This window comes from Acipenser ruthenus, chromosome 57 (assembly GCF_902713425.1).
Source record: "Acipenser ruthenus chromosome 57, fAciRut3.2 maternal haplotype, whole genome shotgun sequence".
NCBI classification, from domain to species: domain Eukaryota; kingdom Metazoa; phylum Chordata; class Actinopteri; order Acipenseriformes; family Acipenseridae; genus Acipenser; species Acipenser ruthenus.
In genome coordinates, this window is record NC_081245.1 from 3,802,098 (window position 1) to 3,820,447 (window position 18,350).

An 18,350-nucleotide genomic window follows, 5' to 3' on the forward strand; every position below is an offset into this window, starting at 1 on the left:
TATTATAGAAGTTGAGAGCATGAAATGTCCGTATGATTTACTGATAACACACGTCACTATAAATTGGTGATGTCATTTTTCGACAGGCAGCTTCTTTAAAGTCCTTCTTTTTTTGAGGGTTATGTGAGAAGGCATTTTAAAGTTCTGTTAAACCTGCTCCTAACGCCCCACTCCATCGGTAAGGACCTTGACGTGGTGACGGGGCTTTTTACCAAAGCTGACCTGCAGTCTAGTGTTTTTTTTTCCACTAATGCTTACGCATTAAGTCCTGGATCGCACGTTACAATGGAAATATGCAATCTGATCATGTACTTGTTTTATTGTGAAGAATACAGAAAAAAAAGTTTGCTACATTTTTCAACATGTGCCTTTTTTGTGAATGTCTTTCTGGTTTGGACAACTACACCTGATACACAACCCACTAAAATGATTGAGTGCAGATTTCTGCTTGCCCTGCAGTGCTCTGTTAAGGGTTCCCCAGGACTAAGACTGGACAACTCGGATCTAGATTGACTTCTACTCTAGCATTTACACAAATCTGACATCCTGTATGCTTCATTAGTTAAGAGCCTGAATTATACACACTAAAGTCAGGGACAATATGTTGTGGTTAACAATCATATTGCTTCTAGTTCCAAATTTGTACTTTTGAGTGTTTGAAGTTATGGAAGAAACATTCTTACTTTATAGCATATCATATAATTTGGCTTCATACATATTTAACAAATGCATATACAGTATTACTGATAACAAATGAACAACCACCAATCTGCAGACCTGCTTTGAGAATGACAGGCTCCATTCCAGGACGATGCCAATGATCTGACAAACACTGTAGGAAGTGGCAACACATACCATGAGGGTGTATTACTTCATTTTTTAATGACAAGTTATATGGTTAAACTAAGAGAAATGTGTTTGCAGATTTAGTGCAAGACCATGCATGAATAATGCTAAAGATTAAATCTTTTGACCTGTTCATTCCTTTAATTTTTGACATTCCCTAAATGTTTCTCACAATATACACTGAAGCTACTGTATAACCTATATTAATCATATTGGTGTAAATAACAATATTTGTTAATCACAAACTTATTGGCACATTTTCAATTAAAGTCTGTGTAAGTTAAGGTTAGTCTTAATTGAGTTAGTCACTATTAATCAATTAGAAACCACTACTTATCAATTTAGCAATATTATATAAAAAAAAAACATTAGTTGTAAAACACGCACAGAAACTGAAGCAAAATAGTTTGTGCACTCAGCACAGCATGGTAAAACAAAGGAGTTGGATCCAGATGTGAGAAAAGCACTTGTTACAGTAACTACTACAGCAGCAGGGGAATCGATAAAGAGAGTTGAGGGGAAAAAAATTGTAATACAAAAATCCACAATAATCAGGAAGTATTTGAAGACTAATTCAACTGAAAGCATGGAAAGGAATGGACGTCCCAGGAAAAGTACGACTATAGCATAAAGAACTGTTCGAGCAGCTCGCAAAAATCCACCATTAACAGCCAAGGATTTAAAGAAACATCTGGTATAGCAGTGTATGAAATAACTATACAAAGTCATCTAAACACAAAAGGCTTTTACGCGACCTTACCACATTTCACAACAATTAAAAAAATAAAAAGCGTCTTGAATGATCTTTAGTTAAGGGTGTCAATAATTTTGTCTGCAACTGTATGTGTAATCATGACAACTCCCTGATTGTGATCCATAAGTACAGCAAGACTATAAACATCAACATGACTACCCACAAATGTGTAGAAATTATTACCAGACTATACTTCAAACTTATTGTTTGTTATAAACATTTTTTTATTTGAAAAGTTACAATTGTAATATAACGTTTGCCAGTTGTGATCATTTAAGCTGTTCAACTTTATTATTATTATTATTATTATTATTATTATTATTATTTACTTATTAGCATATATATATATGTAATTAAACAAGACTTAATGTATTTTATATTTACTGTAAAAGCTATTATGTAATCACGTGAACAGCAATCAAATAAAATACACAACCATTTATGATACAAAAAACATTGATACATATAAAAAAATAAATATAATACGAATAAAAGCCAATAAAAAAGCAAACGTAACTTTCAGTAAGTAAAATGCCGATGTTTTACCCTATCATTTCTGCATCACGAAATCTGATCGTCACGTGACTCGTACGCTAATATGTCACATGACTCAGGGGTGGGGACAAATTTGGCAGGGGGGTGAAATTTAACATTCAATAGTCTTTAAAACCCTGTTTTTAATAAACTTGTGCTTTGCCTGAAATCTCATTGCCCAGAAATGCAATAATGGACCTATTTCTCTGATGCATCTGGGATAACGGATCATGAAATGGTGCTTTGGAATCGAATTGCATTATGGGTATAGCTCTCTGAACAGCTTATGATGTTCTGCAATTAGGTGCTTGAGATACAGTGTCATACCCTCAGTAATCACTGGTGAAAAAACAATATTGAAAATATTTAACAACATCAGAAGCAAGCTCCGATTTTTGATTACAATGTCTCCAAATATTACGGGAATATTTTTAATTAAGCAGAATGTTTGAATATTATTATTTATTTCTTAGCAGACTCCCTTATCCAGGGCGACTTACAATTGTTACAAGATATCACGTTATTTTTACATACAATTCCCCATTTATACAGTTTGGTTTTTACTGGAGCAATCTAGGTAAAGTACCTTGCTCAAGGGTACAGCAGCAGTGTCCCCCCACCTGGGATTGAACCCACGACCCTCCGGTCAAGAGTCCAGAGCCCTAACCGCTACTCCACACTGCTGCCCGCATAGCATTGAGCTCTATCCCATTGCCAGACTGCTCTAGATTGATCCTTGGACAATTCTTTCTCTCCAAGAAACCATAATTCTAAGAGTGAATTCTATTAATGATGTCATGCTTGGAGATGACACTGTCAGAGAGAGAGCCAAAAAGCAACTTCATTTCATACTGGGGGATGCCTTCGAGGACATCGCGCATAATATCAAAAGCAAAATGATCAGAAATGAGAAAGAAACTGTAAGTCATTCAGCAAACAATATCGCTTCATTCCAAAGGAGGAGGGTCATGTAGGGTCTGCTAACAGATCATTGCAATGCTGTTCATGCAAAACTCTGTCACGTAATATGATGTTAGAATCATCATCGCTGAATACTGACTGAGACGCATTCTTATCAATCAAGCAGAGTCGACAGAAAAAAACTGAACTGAAAGATTCCCTGAACCCCAGAAGTGTGTGCACCCCTAAGGTATCTCCTGTGACCTGAGCAACTGTACCATCAATTGGTTCTTCAGAAAAAGGAAATTTAATTCCAGTACTTTCAAAATGTTTTTAATCATCAACGTGAGGTTGTGGTATAGCATTAAATCCTTACTTTTTAATATCTTCTGTGTGGAACAGTGAAACAAGGTGAATATTCATTAGCGCTGAATCTACCTTTGGTGAAAGATTTCTAAGAATAAAATATAAGCTTCCAATTTGATGTATCCCTTGCTTGGATCCTAATGGGTTTGCAGTTTCAAAGTCATCCTAGTAAAGTTGTATTTGGAATGCATTTCTATGCCGAGAGAAAAGTGGATGATTTCCACTTTTCACCAAAAATCTTTATAAACCGCGTTTTGTTCACAGGGTTGTACAATAGGATTACAAATGTCTGGACTCCTAAATATAAACTTAAAAGATTCTAACAATGGAATATAAATACACTTGTCAGTTACAGGATCGTGATCATGTGCCTGTATCCCGGTTTCTTCTGCTGTCAAATCTTACTCCTAGAGGGACCTCAACAGACTCCACTACACCTCGTTTTTCACTGAAATGTCTTTTTCATTTAGTTTCAGTATTAATGTTTGTAAATGGATTTTCAAAGCTATCGGTTTCTATCCTGTGTGAGTTAGCTGGTGTTGTTGAAGGTCACATTTCTGATTAAAACCTTTCCCACAATCAGCACAGTGAAATGGTTTATCTGTACTGTGAGTTAGCTGGTGTGATTGAAGGTTAGATTTCTGAGTAAAACGCCTCCCACAGTCAGGACACTCATACGGTTTCTCTCCGGTGTGAGTTCGCTGGTGTGTTTGAAGGTTACTTTTATGATTAAAACGCCTCCCACAGTCAGGACACTCATACGGTTTCTCTCCTGTGTGAGTTCGCTGGTGTTTTTGAAGGTCACATTTCTGATTGAAACTCTTCCCACAATCAGCACATTGAAACGGTTTCTCTCCCTTGTGAATTCGCTGGTGTGTTTGAAGGTTACATTTCTGATTAAAACTCTTCCCACAATCAGCACAGTGAAACGGTTTCTCTCCCGTGTGAATTCGCTGGTGTGCTTGAACGTTACTTTTCTCAATAAAACTCTTCCCACAGTCAGGACACTCGTATGTTTTCACTCTTGTGTGAATACGTTGGTGTAGTTTTAATCCAGTTGTAAGTCTGAATGTCTTCCCACAATCAGCACAGTGAAATGGTTTCTCTCCCGTGTGAATTCGCTGGTGTTTTTGAAGATCACCTTTCTGATTAAAACTCTTCCCACAATCAGCACAGTGAAACGGTTTCTCTCCCTTGTGAATTCGCTGGTGTCTTTGAAGGTCACCTTTCTGATTAAAACTCCTCCCACAGTCAGGACACTCGTACGGTTTCTCCCCCTTGTGAATTTGCTGGTGTCTTTGAAGGCTTCCTTTCTGATTAAAACTCCTCCCACAGTCTGGACACTCATATGGTTTCTCTCCTGTGTGAGTTAGCTGGTGTAGTTTTAATCCAGTTGCAAATCTGAATGTCTTCCCACACTCCGTACAGTGATTGGGTTTCTCTCCTGTGTGAACTCGCTGGTGTATTTTCAGCTTTCCCCGATCACTGAAATTGGTGCCACATTCAGTACAGTTATACAAGATCTGCTCTGAAGGAATCTGCTGGGGAGTTTGTAGGGAAATGAAGTTGCCCTGGGTTGCAGAACTGTCGGGATGTGGAGTCGCTGTATATCCCACAGGAAGTGGTCGGCTATCTTGTGCAGAAAGATTCTGAACAGAGTCAGTTCTCAGTTTCTTCACATATTCATTTTGGGGTGTCGACTCTCTGTGTTTCTGCTTACGCTGCAGTTTCCCATCAGAAGAGATTTTGCTCTGGGGTGCTGGAGTGGAGGTGCGTCTTCCTAGATCTGCTTTAGAAGCGCAGGAAACAGAAGCCAAGGTTACTGCACAGCATTGAATCACAGCCACTTTCCTGCAAGGCTTCACCTCACAGCCATCACTGTTAACAATTAGAACATTGAAAAGTAAGAAAGATGATAAACTCTTAATCCTTCACAAAACAATTGCAATTCTTACATAAACTGTATTTTTGACATTCTACTCACATGCTGTGCTGCTCGTGGACGGCATCGCTCCTTCCTCCTTTCCATCTGCAGCTCTTTCCTGAGGGGGGTGATGTTTCCCCTGAATGGACCCCAGCACAGTGCCCTCTTCTCCAACACTAGAACCAGTGTCTTCAGAGACAGGCTGATTGGGTTTCATGCAGATATGTTTAGGAGGATAATCTTCACAGCGGCTAGATTCCATCTTAACTATATTCTCCTCCAGTGTATCGACTTTATTTTCTTTACTAACTTCCTCTGTGATGTGATCACACTCCAGCTCTACGGCCTCCTCTTTAATGTGGACAGGTTCAAGTTCAGGGATCTCTATACTTTCTACAATTGTCAGGTCTGTGATCTCCATTATTCTTCCACACCACTCCTGATCAAAGATGTCCTCTTGTCCAGCTTCTATCACTGGCCCCTCCTCTGCTTCACTGAAAGCAGGTCTCTCGCCAGAATCTGCGTGAAACAAAATTATACATGCTTTTAATTCTCACTGTATAAATAAATACAACATTATTATTATTTATTTGTTAGCAGACGCCCTTATCCAGGGCGACTTACAATCGTAAGCAAATACATTTCAAGAATCACAGTACAAGTAATAATACAATTAAGAGCAAGATAAATACAATGACTTTGGTTCAAGCAAGTACAATCATGTAATTCTGTGGAGTTTATAACTGTATGAAATAACACATCATCGCGAGAGACGTGTTCAGATCCAGTTTCAAACAAGTCCTGTCATACACAGTGGCTATGTCAATGTATAATCACCTGTACCTGTTCACACAGTGGCCGTGTCAGTGTATAATCACCTGTACCTGTTCACACAGTGGCTGTGTTAATGTATAATCACCTGTACCTGTTCACACAGTGGCTGTGTCAGTGTATAATCACCTGTACCTGTTCATACAGTGGCTGTGTCAGTGTATAATCACCTGTACCTGTTCACACAGTGGCTGTGTCAGTGTATAATCACCTGTACCTGTTCACACAGTGGCTGTGTCAGCGTATAATCACCTGTACCTGTTCACACAGTGGCTGTGTCAGTGTATGATCACCTGTACCTGTTCACACAGTGGCTGTGTCAATGTATAATCACCTGTACCTGTTCACACAGTGGCTGTGTCAGCGTATGATCACCTGTACCTGTTCACACAGTGGCTGTGTCCGTGTATAATCACCTGTACCTGTTCACACAGTGGCTGTGTCAGTGTATAATCACCTGTACCTGTTCACACAGTGGCTGTGTCAGTGTATAATCACCTGTACCTGTTCACACAGTGGCTGTGTCAGTGTATAATCACCTGTACCTGTTCACACAGTGGCTGTGTCAGCGTATAATCACCTGTACCTGTTCACACAGTGGCTGTGTCAGCGTATGATCACCTGTACCTGTTCACACAGTGGCTGTGTCAGTGTATAATCACCTGTACCTGTTCACACAGTGGCTGTGTCAGTGTATGATCACCTGTACCTGTTCACACAGTGGCTGTGTCAGCGTATAATCACCTGTACCTGTTCACACAGTGGCTGTGTCAGCGTATAATCACCTGTACCTGTTCACACAGTGGCTGTGTCAGCGTATGATCACCTGTACCTGTTCACACAGTGGCTGTGTCAGCGTATAATCACCTGTACCTGTTCACACAGTGGCTGTGTCCGTGTATAATCACCTGTACCTGTTCACACAGTGGCTGTGTCAATGTATAATCACCTGTACCTGTTCACACAGTGGCTGTGTCAGTGTATAATCACCTGTACCTGTTCACACAGTGGCTGTGTCAGCGTATGATCACCTGTACCTGTTCACACAGTGGCTGTGTCAGTGTATGATCACCTGTACCTGTTCACACAGTGGCCGTGTCAGTGTATAATCACCTGTACCTGTTCACACAGTGGCTGTGTCAGTGTATGATCACCTGTACCTGTTCACACAGTGGCTGTGTCAGTGTATGATCACCTGTACCTGTTCACACAGTGGCCGTGTCAGTGTATAATCACCTGTACCTGTTCACACAGTGGCTGTGTCAGTGTATAATCACCTGTACCTGTTCACACAGTGGCTGTGTCAGTGTATAATCACCTGTACCTGTTCACACAGTGGCTGTGTCAGTGTATGATCACCTGTACCTGTTCACACAGTGGCTGTGACCGTGTATAATAACCTGTACTTGTTGTTACACGCCAAGTTAAACAGCTACTTTGTCATAAATGAAGCACACAGCCTTTTAACCACGCTGCTGCCAGGCGTGTTGAGGTCAAAGTGTTGTCACGGTGTAAAAACAATAGGATATATTCAACATTGTGAACGGTGCCTTCATAACAGTATTACCGTCATTACGGTCAGCGAGGTTGTTTGTATTTTTTTTTTTTAATAACTGGAAGGCATACAAGAACCATAACATTATTAAACTCACCTTGAACTCTGATGAATAATCTCTGGTTCTCGTTTCTCTGAAAGTCTTGTTCATTGCAGTCGGGGTTCATGTTTCTGAGAGGTTGTTTAATGTCTGCATCTGCAGCGTTCATGCATTCTCGCACTGCTTTCAACTCGCTCTCTGATATTTCCAATCTCAGCTTCAGACTTTCATTCTCTTTCTCCTTTCCAGCCATTTCCATTCGGAATTCAGTGAATTTGCCGCCGACAACTTTTGTGATTTGGCACAAGACGGTGTCTACAGCCGCTTTCACTGCGTGCTCGATGGTAGAGGCGAGCTCGTCTTGAAAGAACGACACGGAGACGCTGACGTCCATCTTCACTGACTGTTAGCTTGAGACTGATATCCTTTCTGTATTCACGCTTTTATTATGAATAATATTGGGAGCCTCTCTTTGTTATTCAGTCAGCACTTGACTTAGGTATCAAGTAGCAGCGTTACTGTAACAATACAATCCGTACACAGCGTTCAGACGCCATCAGGGAAAAAAAATAAACTCCAAAACTCGCACGCTGGTCCTTTGAGTAACCTAAAAGACAGAGCTGCGATATCTGCTTCACTTGCTCCGTAAACAAATCAAACAGACAAATTCAACTTCTCTGAGGCTACAGCTGAACACCACGCACACACTTCCGCTTCCTTCCTGCTCCCATGGAGACGAGCGCATCGTGACGTCACGTTATCAGTTTGGCGCCTCCTGCTGGAAACGCAACGTAAAGGATCCTCAAACAACCCCAACCCTAAAACCTGAACTCAAACCCAATACCTAACCCTAAAACTAACCCTTAAAAACCATCTCATGCCCTCTGGACACTTTCTAAGAGATGTTCCTGTGTGCTGTGCTTGAAACACCCGGATGAAAGCTCACGGCAAGTGTTCCTTGACCATAACTGACGTCCCAGAAATAGGGTTCAATAAAAGGGCTTGTAACCAGGAGGTCCCCGGTTCAAATCCCACCTCAGCCACTGACTCATTGTGTGACCCTGATCAAGTCACTGAACCTCCTTGTGCTCTGTCTTTCGGGTGAGACGTAGTTGTAAGTGACTCTGCAGCTGATGCATAGTTCACACACCCTAGTCTCTGTAAGTCACCTTGGATAAAGGCGTCTGAATAATAAACTAATAATAATAATAATAATAATAATAATAATAATAATAATAATAATAACACCTGTCCCCATAATTCCAGAACACTGTGTGACAGAACGAGATTTTGAAGTTGCCTTTAATTGAGCGTTAAACCTTTGCTAAATTGATTCTGTTAATTAATTATCTCGAGGCAGCATGACAATACAATAATAGCTTTTAACAAATTAAATAAACAAAGTACCATCATCAATGTTTATTTATTTTAATTATAGTTATATATATATAAGTTTCTTTATACTGAAACTTATTAACAGGATATAACATTAATTAACGACTGATTAACAGGACATAAATAGCAACTTTTTTAAATATTTAGAACTGAAAAACGAATTTTACAAAATAAAAAAGTATCTTGAATACCTACACAGGTTTACTCAAGATGTTTTATTATTATTATTATTATTATTATTATTATTATTATTATTATTATTATTATTATTATTATTATTATTTTGTAAGAATTATATTATCACAGTGATTCGGATCATTAAAAAGCAGTATAAATTAAGCACGTGTTTAACGCTCAATTCGCGTGTTTTTTTCTTTCGGTTTCAGGGCAACTTAAAAACCGAGACCCGTCCCAAAGTGTCCCGGAATTATAGGTCCAGGTGGCAGCCCTCATTTTCACAATACTGACACCTGATTGGCTGAGCTATTGAAGGCTCTGTGTTGGGAACGGCTTCGTGTAACCAGCAAGATAATATTATAAAAAATAAAAAAAGCCATGGTCCAGGAAGTTAAATATTAATTTTAAACAAATAATCAGAAAATAAGTAATTCATTTTTTAAATTTTGTAATAAAATTACTCTCCGGTTAACTCGCTACAGTTATCAACTTATTCCTTAGGAGACGCCCTTATCCAGGGCGACTTACAATTGTTACAATATATCACATTATTTTTGACATACAATTACCCATTTATACAGTTGGGTTTTTACTGGAGCAATCTAGGTAAAGTACCTTGCTCAAGAATACAGCAACAGTGTCCCCCCACCTGGGATTGAACCCACGACCCTCCGGTCAAGTGTCCAGAGCCCTAACCACTACTCCACACTGCTCCCCTTATAAAGAAGTTCAACACAACATAGCAAAACCGGGAAGAAATTGTTGCTGTTTCTGACCGGGACAAAAACATGAAGTCTGAAAACGGCTATATAAACGTATGTTTTGTGATGTGAGACAAATTAATGAGTATTATAACGGACATGATTCCTCCCCGCCCTCTCACAAAGGGGTTGTTAGACAGTACTGTATTTTGATCTGGGACAAAAATAGTTCAAATACTTGCACATATGATCACATATCTCACTTCAACTACCTGCTATTAAAGCTGGTTTATTCTCCTTAATTCAAAGCAGGTTATTCCCTGTCCCTGATCGCCTTTCATCAATAACCAATTACACCTGCTGAAAATAACAGAGCGGTTTTAGGTTCATTTCAACCGTTTAGCATTATTTTACATGTTTAAACCTTTAGAATAAATATCTGAATATTTGAAAAGTAAAATAACTGTGTGGAAAAAGAGTCAAATCATTTTAATTTGTATTACAAATCATTCATAAGATAATTAATGACATGACTGGAAGGTGATTCACACCCCCTGGCTAGGTGGCAGTAGCACATGGAGTGAGGATTGGATCTGCTTGCCTACACGCTTCTTTGTCAGCCAACGCTCGTCTATTGTTTTGAGCCGCGGCTGCTCCTGCGCAGAACCTGTCAGGAGATGCGCGATCTGCGCAGAATCTGCGCTCGGGAGATGCGTGATCTGGTGACGTCTTTTCCGGATGAGTTCACGCAGATGGCGAACTTGGACAGGTTTTACACAATCTGCGCAGCATTAGGAAAATATGCGTACGTGACTGCGTGGGGTTGTTTAGCTGCAGCAGCAGAGAAACTTGCTAAATAAGTCAAGTGCTGACTGAATAACAAAGAGAGGCTCCCAATATTATTCATAATAAAAGCGTGAATACAGAAAGGATATCAGTCTCAAGCTAACAGTCAGTGAAGATGGACGTCAGCGTCTCCGTGTCGTTCTTTCAAGACGAGCTCGCCTCTACCATCGAGCACGCAGTGAAAGCGGCTGTAGACACCGTCTTGTGCGAAATCACAAAAGTTGTCGGCGGCAAATTCACTGAATTCCAAATGGAAATGGCTGGAAAGGAGAAAGAGAATGAAAGTCTGAAGCTGAGATTGGAAATATCAGAGAGCGAGTTGAAAGCAGTGCGAGAATGCATGAACGCTGCAGATGCAGACATTAAACAACCTCTCAGAAACATGAACCCCGACTGCAATGAACAAGACTTTCAGAGGAACGAGAACCAGGGATTATTCATCAGAGTTCAAGGTGAGTGTAGTGGATTTACTCTCCTCTTTCCAAAGAGACTCAGGATTCAGGTTGATTATCCAGGTATTTTAATCAATGTATACAAGGGAAGAGTCTACAAGAGGCTGTTAACACAAGTGGGTTTACAGTTGATATTTATACAGTTTGTACAAGCTGGAAAGTAGGGTGTGACTGGTGTTTGTGTTACCTGAAAGTTCAATAGAACAATGGGATGGCCAGTAGCACAAGATAAGATCAAAACAGAGCCGGTGTTTATCAGAGTTATCAAGGGTAGTGTCCTGGGGATGGAGTTCACAAGCCCGAAGGGCCAGCTGCAGCTGATGCAATCACTGCTTGCTACAGTCTCAAAGGCACCTCACATTATATAGAAATACAAGATACTCACATAACACATAAGATATAAAGTTTGTTAGAATTCCATAATAATGTTATGATTCTTGTATGCCTTCCATTCATTAAAAAAATACAATTAAATACAGCACTACTGTAATGATTGTGTTTCCTTGAAGAAGGCACCGTTCACAATGTTGCAAATATAATATCCATGATTTGTTATTTCATACAGTTATAAACTCCACAGAATTACATGATTGTATTTATTTGTACAGTGAGAGTTAAAAGCATGTATAATTTTGTTTCACGCAGATTCTGGAGAGAGACGTGCTTTCAGTGAAGCAGAGGAGGGGCCAGTGATAGAAGCTGTTTACACAAAAGAGGAAATCTGTGATCAGGAGTGGTGTGGAAGAATAATGGAGATTACAGACCTGACAATTGTAGAAAGTAAAGAGATCCCTGAACTTGATAGTGTCCACATTAAAGAGGAGGCTGTAGAGCTGGAGTGTGATGACATCACAGAGGAAGTTAGTGAAGAAAATAAAGTCAATACGCTGGAGGAGAATATAGTTAAGATGGAATCTAGCCATTGTGAAGATTATCCTCCTGAACAGATCTGCATGAAACCCAATCAGCTTGTCTCTGAAGACACTGGTTCTAGTGTTGGAGAAGAGGGCACTGTGCTGGGGTCCATTCAGAGGAAACATCACCCCCCTCAGGAAAGAGCTGCAGATGGAAAGGAGGAAGGAGCGATGCCGTCCACGAGCAGCACAGCATGTGAGTAGAATGTCAAAAATACAGTTTATATAAGAATTGCAATTGTTTTGTGAAGGATTAAGAGTTTATCATCTTTCTTGCTTTTCAATGTTCTAATTGTTAACAGTGATGGCTGTGAGGTGAAGCCTTGCAGGAAAGTGGCTGTGATTCAATGCTGTGCAGTAACCTTGGCTTCTGTTTCCTGCTCTTCTAAAGCAGATCCAGGTAGACGCACCTCCACTCCAGCACCCCAGAGCAAAATCTCTTCTGATGGGAAACTGCAGCGTAAGCAGAAACACAGAGAGTCAACACCCCGAGATGAATATGTGAAGAAACTGAGAACTCGCTCTGTTCAGAATCTTTCTGCACAACCTAGCCGACCACTTCCTGTGGGATATACAGCAACTCCACATCCCGACAGTTCTGCAACCCAGGGCAACTTCATTTCCATACAAACTCCCCAGCAGATTCCTTCAGAGCAGATCTTGTATCACTGTCCTGAATGTGGCACCAATTTCAGTGACCGGGGAAAGCTGAAAATACACCAGCATATTCACGCAGGAGAGAAACCGTTTCACTGTACTGATTGTGGGAAGAGTTTTAATCATAAATATAACCTTCAAAAACACCAAAGAACTCACAAGGGAGAGGAACCGCATGAGTGTCCTGACTGCGGGAGGAGTTTTAATCTCAAAAGTAACCTTAAAAAACACCAGCGAATTCACACAGGAGAGAAACCGTTTCACTGTGCTGATTGTGGGAAAGGTTTTAATCGTAAGACTTTACTTCAAGCACACCAGCGAATTCACACAGGAGAGAAACCGTTTCACTGTACTGATTGTGGGAAGAATTTTAATCACAAATGTGACCTTCAAAAACACCAGCGAATTCACACGGGAGAGAAACCGTTTCACTGTGCTGATTGTGGGAAGAGTTTTAAACAGAAATGTGACCTTAAAAAACACCAGCGAATTCACACGGGAGAGAAACCGTTTCACTGTGCTGATTGTGGGAAGAGTTTTAAACAGAAATGTGACCTTAAAAAACACCAGCGAACTCACACAGGAGAGAAACCGTATGAGTGTCCTGACTGTGGGAGGCGTTTTAGTCATAAATGTAACCTTCAAGCACACCAGCGAATTCATACGGGAAAGAAACCATACGAGTGTCCTGACTGTGGGAGGCGTTTTCATCAGAAATCTAACCTTCAATCACACCAGCTAACTCACAGTACAGATAAACCGTTTCACTGTGCTGGTTGTGGGAAAGGTTTTAATCGTAAAACTTTACTTGAAGCACACCAGCTAATTCACAAGGGAGAGAATCAGTTTCAATGTGCTGATTGTGGGAAGAGTTTTAATCAGAAATGTGACCTTCAACAACACCAGCGAACTCACACAGGATAGAAACCGACAGCTTTGAAAATCCATTTACAAACATTAATACTGAAACTACATGAAAAAGACATTTCAGTGAAAAACGAGGTGTAGTTGAGTCTGTTGAGGTCCCTCTAGGAGTAAGATTTGACAGCAGAAGAAACCGGGATACAGGCACATATGATCACGATCCTGTAACTGACAAGTGTATTTATATTCCATTGTTAGAATCTTTAAACTTCATATTTAGGAGTCCAGACATTTGTAATCCTATTGTACAACCTTGTGAACAAAACACGGTTTATAAAAATTTTTGGTGACGGCAGCTGCTATAGAAATCATCCACTTTTCTCTCGGCATAGAAATGCATTTTAAATACAACTTTACTAGGATGACTTTGAAACTGCAAACCCATTAGGATCCAAGCAAGGGATACATCAAATTGGAAGCTTATATTTTATTCTTAGAAATCTTTCACCAAAGGTAAATTCAGCACTAATGAATATTCACCTTGTTTCACTGTTCCACACAGAAGATATTAAAAAGTATGGGTTTAATGCTATACTACAACCTCACGTTGATGATTAAAACATTCTTGAAAGTACTGGAATTAAAGTTCCTTTTTCTGAAGAACCAATTGATGGTGCAGTTGCTCAGGTCACAGGAGATACCTTAGGGGTGCACACACTTCTGGGGTTCAGTGAATCTTTCAGTTCAGTTTTTTTCTGTCGACTCTGCTTGATTGATAAGAATGCGTCTCAGTCAGTATTCAGCGACGATGATTCTAACATCATATTACGTGACAGAGTTTTGCATGAACAGCATTGCAATGATCTGTTAGCAGACCCTACATGACCCTCCTCCTTTGGAATGAAGCGATATTGTTTGCTGAATGACTTACAGTTTCTTTCTCATTTCTGATCATTTTGCTTTTGATATTATGCGCGATGTCCTCAAAGGCATCCCCCAGTATGAAATGAAGTTGCTTTTTGGCTCTCTCTCTGACAGTGTCATCTCCAAGCATGACATCATTAATAGAATTCACTCTTAGAATTATGGTTTCTTGGAGAGAAAGAATCGTCCAAGGTTCAATCTAGAGCAGTCTGGCAATGGGATAGAGCTCAATGCGATGCGGGCAGCAGTGTGGAGTTGTGGTTAGGGCTCTGGACTCTTGACCGGAGGGTCGTGGGTTTAGTCCCAGGTGGGGGGACACTGCTGCTGTACCCTTGAGCAACGTACTTTACCTAGATTGCTCCAGTAAAAACCCAACTGTATAAATGGGGAATTGTCAGAGTTAATTATGGGTTAATCCAGCCTTGATTGAAGGTATATTTTAGGAACAGCTTGTGGCACTGGCAAGATACAATTAAATAAATAAATACATAGCCATGGTCCAGGACGTTAAACAGAATATCAATTATTAAACACATAATCAGAAAACAAGTGATTCACATGATTGATTGTATAATAAAATCACTCTGCTGTGAACTTGCTCAGCACATCGCTACAGTTGTGTACTTATAAGCAATGTGAGTACAAAATAACAAAACCGGGAAGATAATGTTACTGTTTCTGACCGGGACAAAAACATCAAGTCTGAAAACTGGCAAGCCCGGCTTTACCGGGGCGTCTGGTCACCCTGGTCAAGGAATCCATTGCCGTCAGCTTCCATCCGGGTGTTTCCAGCAGGAGGCGCCAATCCGCTAACGTGACGTCACGACGCGCTCGTCTCCATGGGAGCAGGGAGGAAGCGGAAGTGTGTGCGGGTTTGTTTACATTGTGTGTGTGGGGCTGCGTGGGGTTGTTGAGCTGCAGCAGCAGAGAAACTTGCTCAATAAGTCAAGTGCTGACTGAATAACAAAGAGAGGCTCCCAATATTATTCATAATAAAAGCGTGAATACAGAAAGGATATCAGTCTCAAGCTAACAGTCAGTGAAGATGGACGTCAGCGTCTCCGTGTCGTTCTTTCAAGACGAGCTCGCCTCTACCATCGAGCACGCAGTGAAAGCGGCTGTAGACACCGTCTTGTGCCAAATCACAAAAGTTGTCGGCGGCAAATTCACTGAATTCCGAATGGAAATGGCTGGAAAGGAGAAAGAGAATGAAAGTCTGAAGCTGAGATTGGAAATATCAGAGAGCGAGTTGAAAGCAGTGCGGGAATGCATGAACGCTGCAGATGCAGACATTAAACAACCTCTCAGAAACATGAACCCCGACTGCAATGAACAAGACTTTCAGAGGAACGAGAACCAGGGATTATTCATCAGAGTTCAAGGTGAGTTTAATAATGTTATGGTTCTTGTATGCCTTCCAGTCATTAAAAAAAATAAATTAAATACACCCGCTGCCCAGGGCCGGATTGATCTACACGCAGATAACGCTATAGCGTAGGGACCCCCAGCAGAATTGGGGCCGCCGTTTGTTTGGGGCATTTGACAAAAACTGCATGTTATTTTGCTGTTTTATGACGGGTAGGCTTTCTCGAGTACAGCATACCCGATCGTCCTCAGACCCTCTCCATTCCAGTCACAAAATCTACAGCGCCATGTACTGTGTGTATTACAAATGAAATAACAATACAACACTAACATACCAATTTTAACATTAGGATACTTGTTATTTTAATCCATTACAGAATAGGTCCATTTTGGCTCACGTGGCGCTGTAGATTTTATTTATCTTTTTTGACAGAGCGTTAAGGAGGAACATAAGTGTGTCAAATATAGATAATGTTTTGAGATTTATTCTGTATTGGGGCGCAGCTGTGGACGGAACAGAGAGTCGTAACGCCAGAAGTAAAGTGTTTAGAGAGGACGAAACATAACTGAGAGAGAAGCGTGCTAGCAAAGCTGTAACTAAAGCCAACTCCTGAATAATAAACGCGTGTATCGAGTTGCCCACATCATTATGTTTCCAGATACATTAATACATAAATATGTGATTATCATTTTTAGTAGTAGTAGTAATAATAATATGCCCTGGACGTGTTTTCTCACGCAAGCAGTCTCTGTAAGTCGCCTTGGATAAAGGCGACTGCTAAATAAACAAATAATAATAATAATAATAATAATAATAATGTAGAATACCAAATGCCCCACGCGCACTGCCTCCTGAGAGAGATGCGTCCCTTGTCCTACTACGTCAGAGGCTTATCCAAATGTGCAGCATGCCTGTTTACATTTTAGAAACTTTTTCATTTGGGCGGTTGGAATTTAGAAGAAAAAAAAAGGTTGGGTAGAGGTGTTCACAATGCGGGAGGCTGAAGGAAATTCAAATGTGGATGTCTGCAGTCGGCTAGAAGGGTTTCAGTCCCTAGTGTTTGTTTCCTTCTGTAGGAGGAAGTCTACAAAGAGATTTTGAAAAAAAAACACATTGGTTTTGCATTTATTTTATTTTATATATATTTACACATTAACAACAAAATAAACTTATCACTATTGTAACACATTCAATTTAAATCAAGGGAAGTAATGTTGAAACTTTACAATGCATTAGTAAGACCTCACCTAGAATATTGTGTTCAGTTCTGGTCACCTCGTTACAAAAATGATATTGCTGCTCTAGAAAGAGTGCAAAGAAGAGCAACCAGAATTATCCCAGGTTTAAAAGGCATGTCGTATGCAGACAAGCTAAAAAAATTGAATCTAAAAGAAATGTATTTGCTTACAATTGTAAGTCGTCCTGTATAAGGGCGTCTGCTAAGAAATCAATAATAATAATAATAATAATAATATTCAGTCTTGAACAGAAAAGACTACGCGGTGATCTGATTCAAGCATTCAAAATCCTAAAAGGTATAGACAATGTCGACCCAGGGGACTTTTTTAACCTGAAAAAAGAAACAAGGACCAGGGGTCACAAATGGAGATTAGATAAAGGGGCATTCAAAACACAAAATAGGAGGCACTTTTTTACACAGAGAATTGTGAGGGTCTGGAACCAACTCCCCAGTAATGTTGTTGAAGCTGACACCCTGGGATCCTTCTAGAAGCTGCTTGATGAGATTCTGGGATCAATAAGCTACAAACAACCAAACGAGCAAGATGGGCTGAATGGCCTCCTCTTGTTTGGAAACTTTCTTATGTTCTTATTTTTGAAAAAAAATAAGGTACTGTATATAAATGATAGACATTGACAACATGTTTTTTCGTTTCTTTTTAATCCCTCGATCATTCATCCATGACCACGACACGCTTGAGTGACTGAAGCAGATGCACTTAATCACCTAATTAGTGAGACGGTTGATTGGATGCTGGATATGGAGCGATTTCAGGTGTTGAATTGCAAGCTTGAGTAAAAGCAATTAAGAAAATCACAGAAAAAAAACAATATGCCACGTCTGTCGAGAGCAGCGCCTTCGTGCGATCGGCATGTTGGAGGCTGGACTAGGGCAGCGTGCTGTGGCTCGCCGTCTTGGGTGCTCACACTGCCAGCGATTTCAAACCTGGCAAGACGGTATAACCAGACACACTCTGTCAATGACAGCACCACCAACTGGGAGAGCAAGAGTCACAACACCTGCCCGAGATCGACAGATCATTTTGCAGCATCTTCGTGATGTCA

General features: G+C 40.4%; 2 protein-coding genes across 3 annotated transcripts; one reads left to right on the top strand and one right to left on the bottom strand.

The window, feature by feature from the left end:
- Nucleotides 1–2,581: 2,581 nt before the first annotated feature.
- LOC131724785 (zinc finger protein OZF-like) lies at nt 2,582–8,495 on the bottom strand. The gene is made up of 3 exons (XM_059017538.1): nt 8,459–8,495; nt 5,759–5,843; nt 2,582–5,278 (listed from the first exon to the last, which is right to left on the bottom strand). Exons 1-3 carry the CDS (start codon nt 8,493–8,495, stop codon nt 3,916–3,918), a joined length of 1,485 nt encoding a protein of 494 aa, XP_058873521.1. The 3' UTR covers nt 2,582–3,915.
- Nucleotides 8,496–11,970: 3,475 nt separating this feature from the next.
- LOC117407639 (zinc finger protein OZF-like) lies at nt 11,971–17,805 on the top strand. Of its 2 annotated transcripts, none has more exons than XM_034918996.2 (2): nt 11,971–12,431; nt 12,627–17,805. In XM_034918996.2, the coding sequence occupies exons 1-2, from the start codon at nt 12,071–12,073 to the stop codon at nt 13,814–13,816; spliced, it is 1,551 nt and encodes a 516-aa protein (XP_034774887.2). In that variant the 5' UTR covers nt 11,971–12,070; the 3' UTR covers nt 13,817–17,805. The 2 variants fall into 2 exon arrangements, with proteins under 2 accessions (XP_034774887.2, XP_058873730.1); XM_059017747.1 differs by having other exon boundaries at nt 12,630–17,805.
- The last annotated feature ends 545 nt before the right edge of the window (nt 17,806–18,350 follow it).

Excerpts from the sequence above, each read along its gene's own strand:
- LOC131724785 (XM_059017538.1), bottom strand. The coding sequence starts at position 8,495 with ATGCGCTCGTCTCCATGGGAGCAGGAAGGAAGCGGAA. Across the intron at positions 5,844-8,458 it reads GGAGCAGGAAGGAAGCGGAA|ATTCTGGCGAGAGACCTGCT; the intron begins GTGTGTGCGTGG and ends TGTTTCACGCAG. Across the intron at positions 5,279-5,758 it reads GACATCTTTGATCAGGAGTG|TGATGGCTGTGAGGTGAAGC; the intron begins GTGTGGAAGAAT and ends AATTGTTAACAG.
- LOC117407639 (XM_034918996.2), top strand. The coding sequence starts at position 12,071 with ATGGAGATTACAGACCTGACAATTGTAGAAAGTAAAGAGATCCCTGAA. Across the intron at positions 12,432-12,626 it reads GTCCACGAGCAGCACAGCAT|CAGATCCAGGTAGACGCACC; the intron begins GTGAGTAGAATG and ends GCTCTTCTAAAG.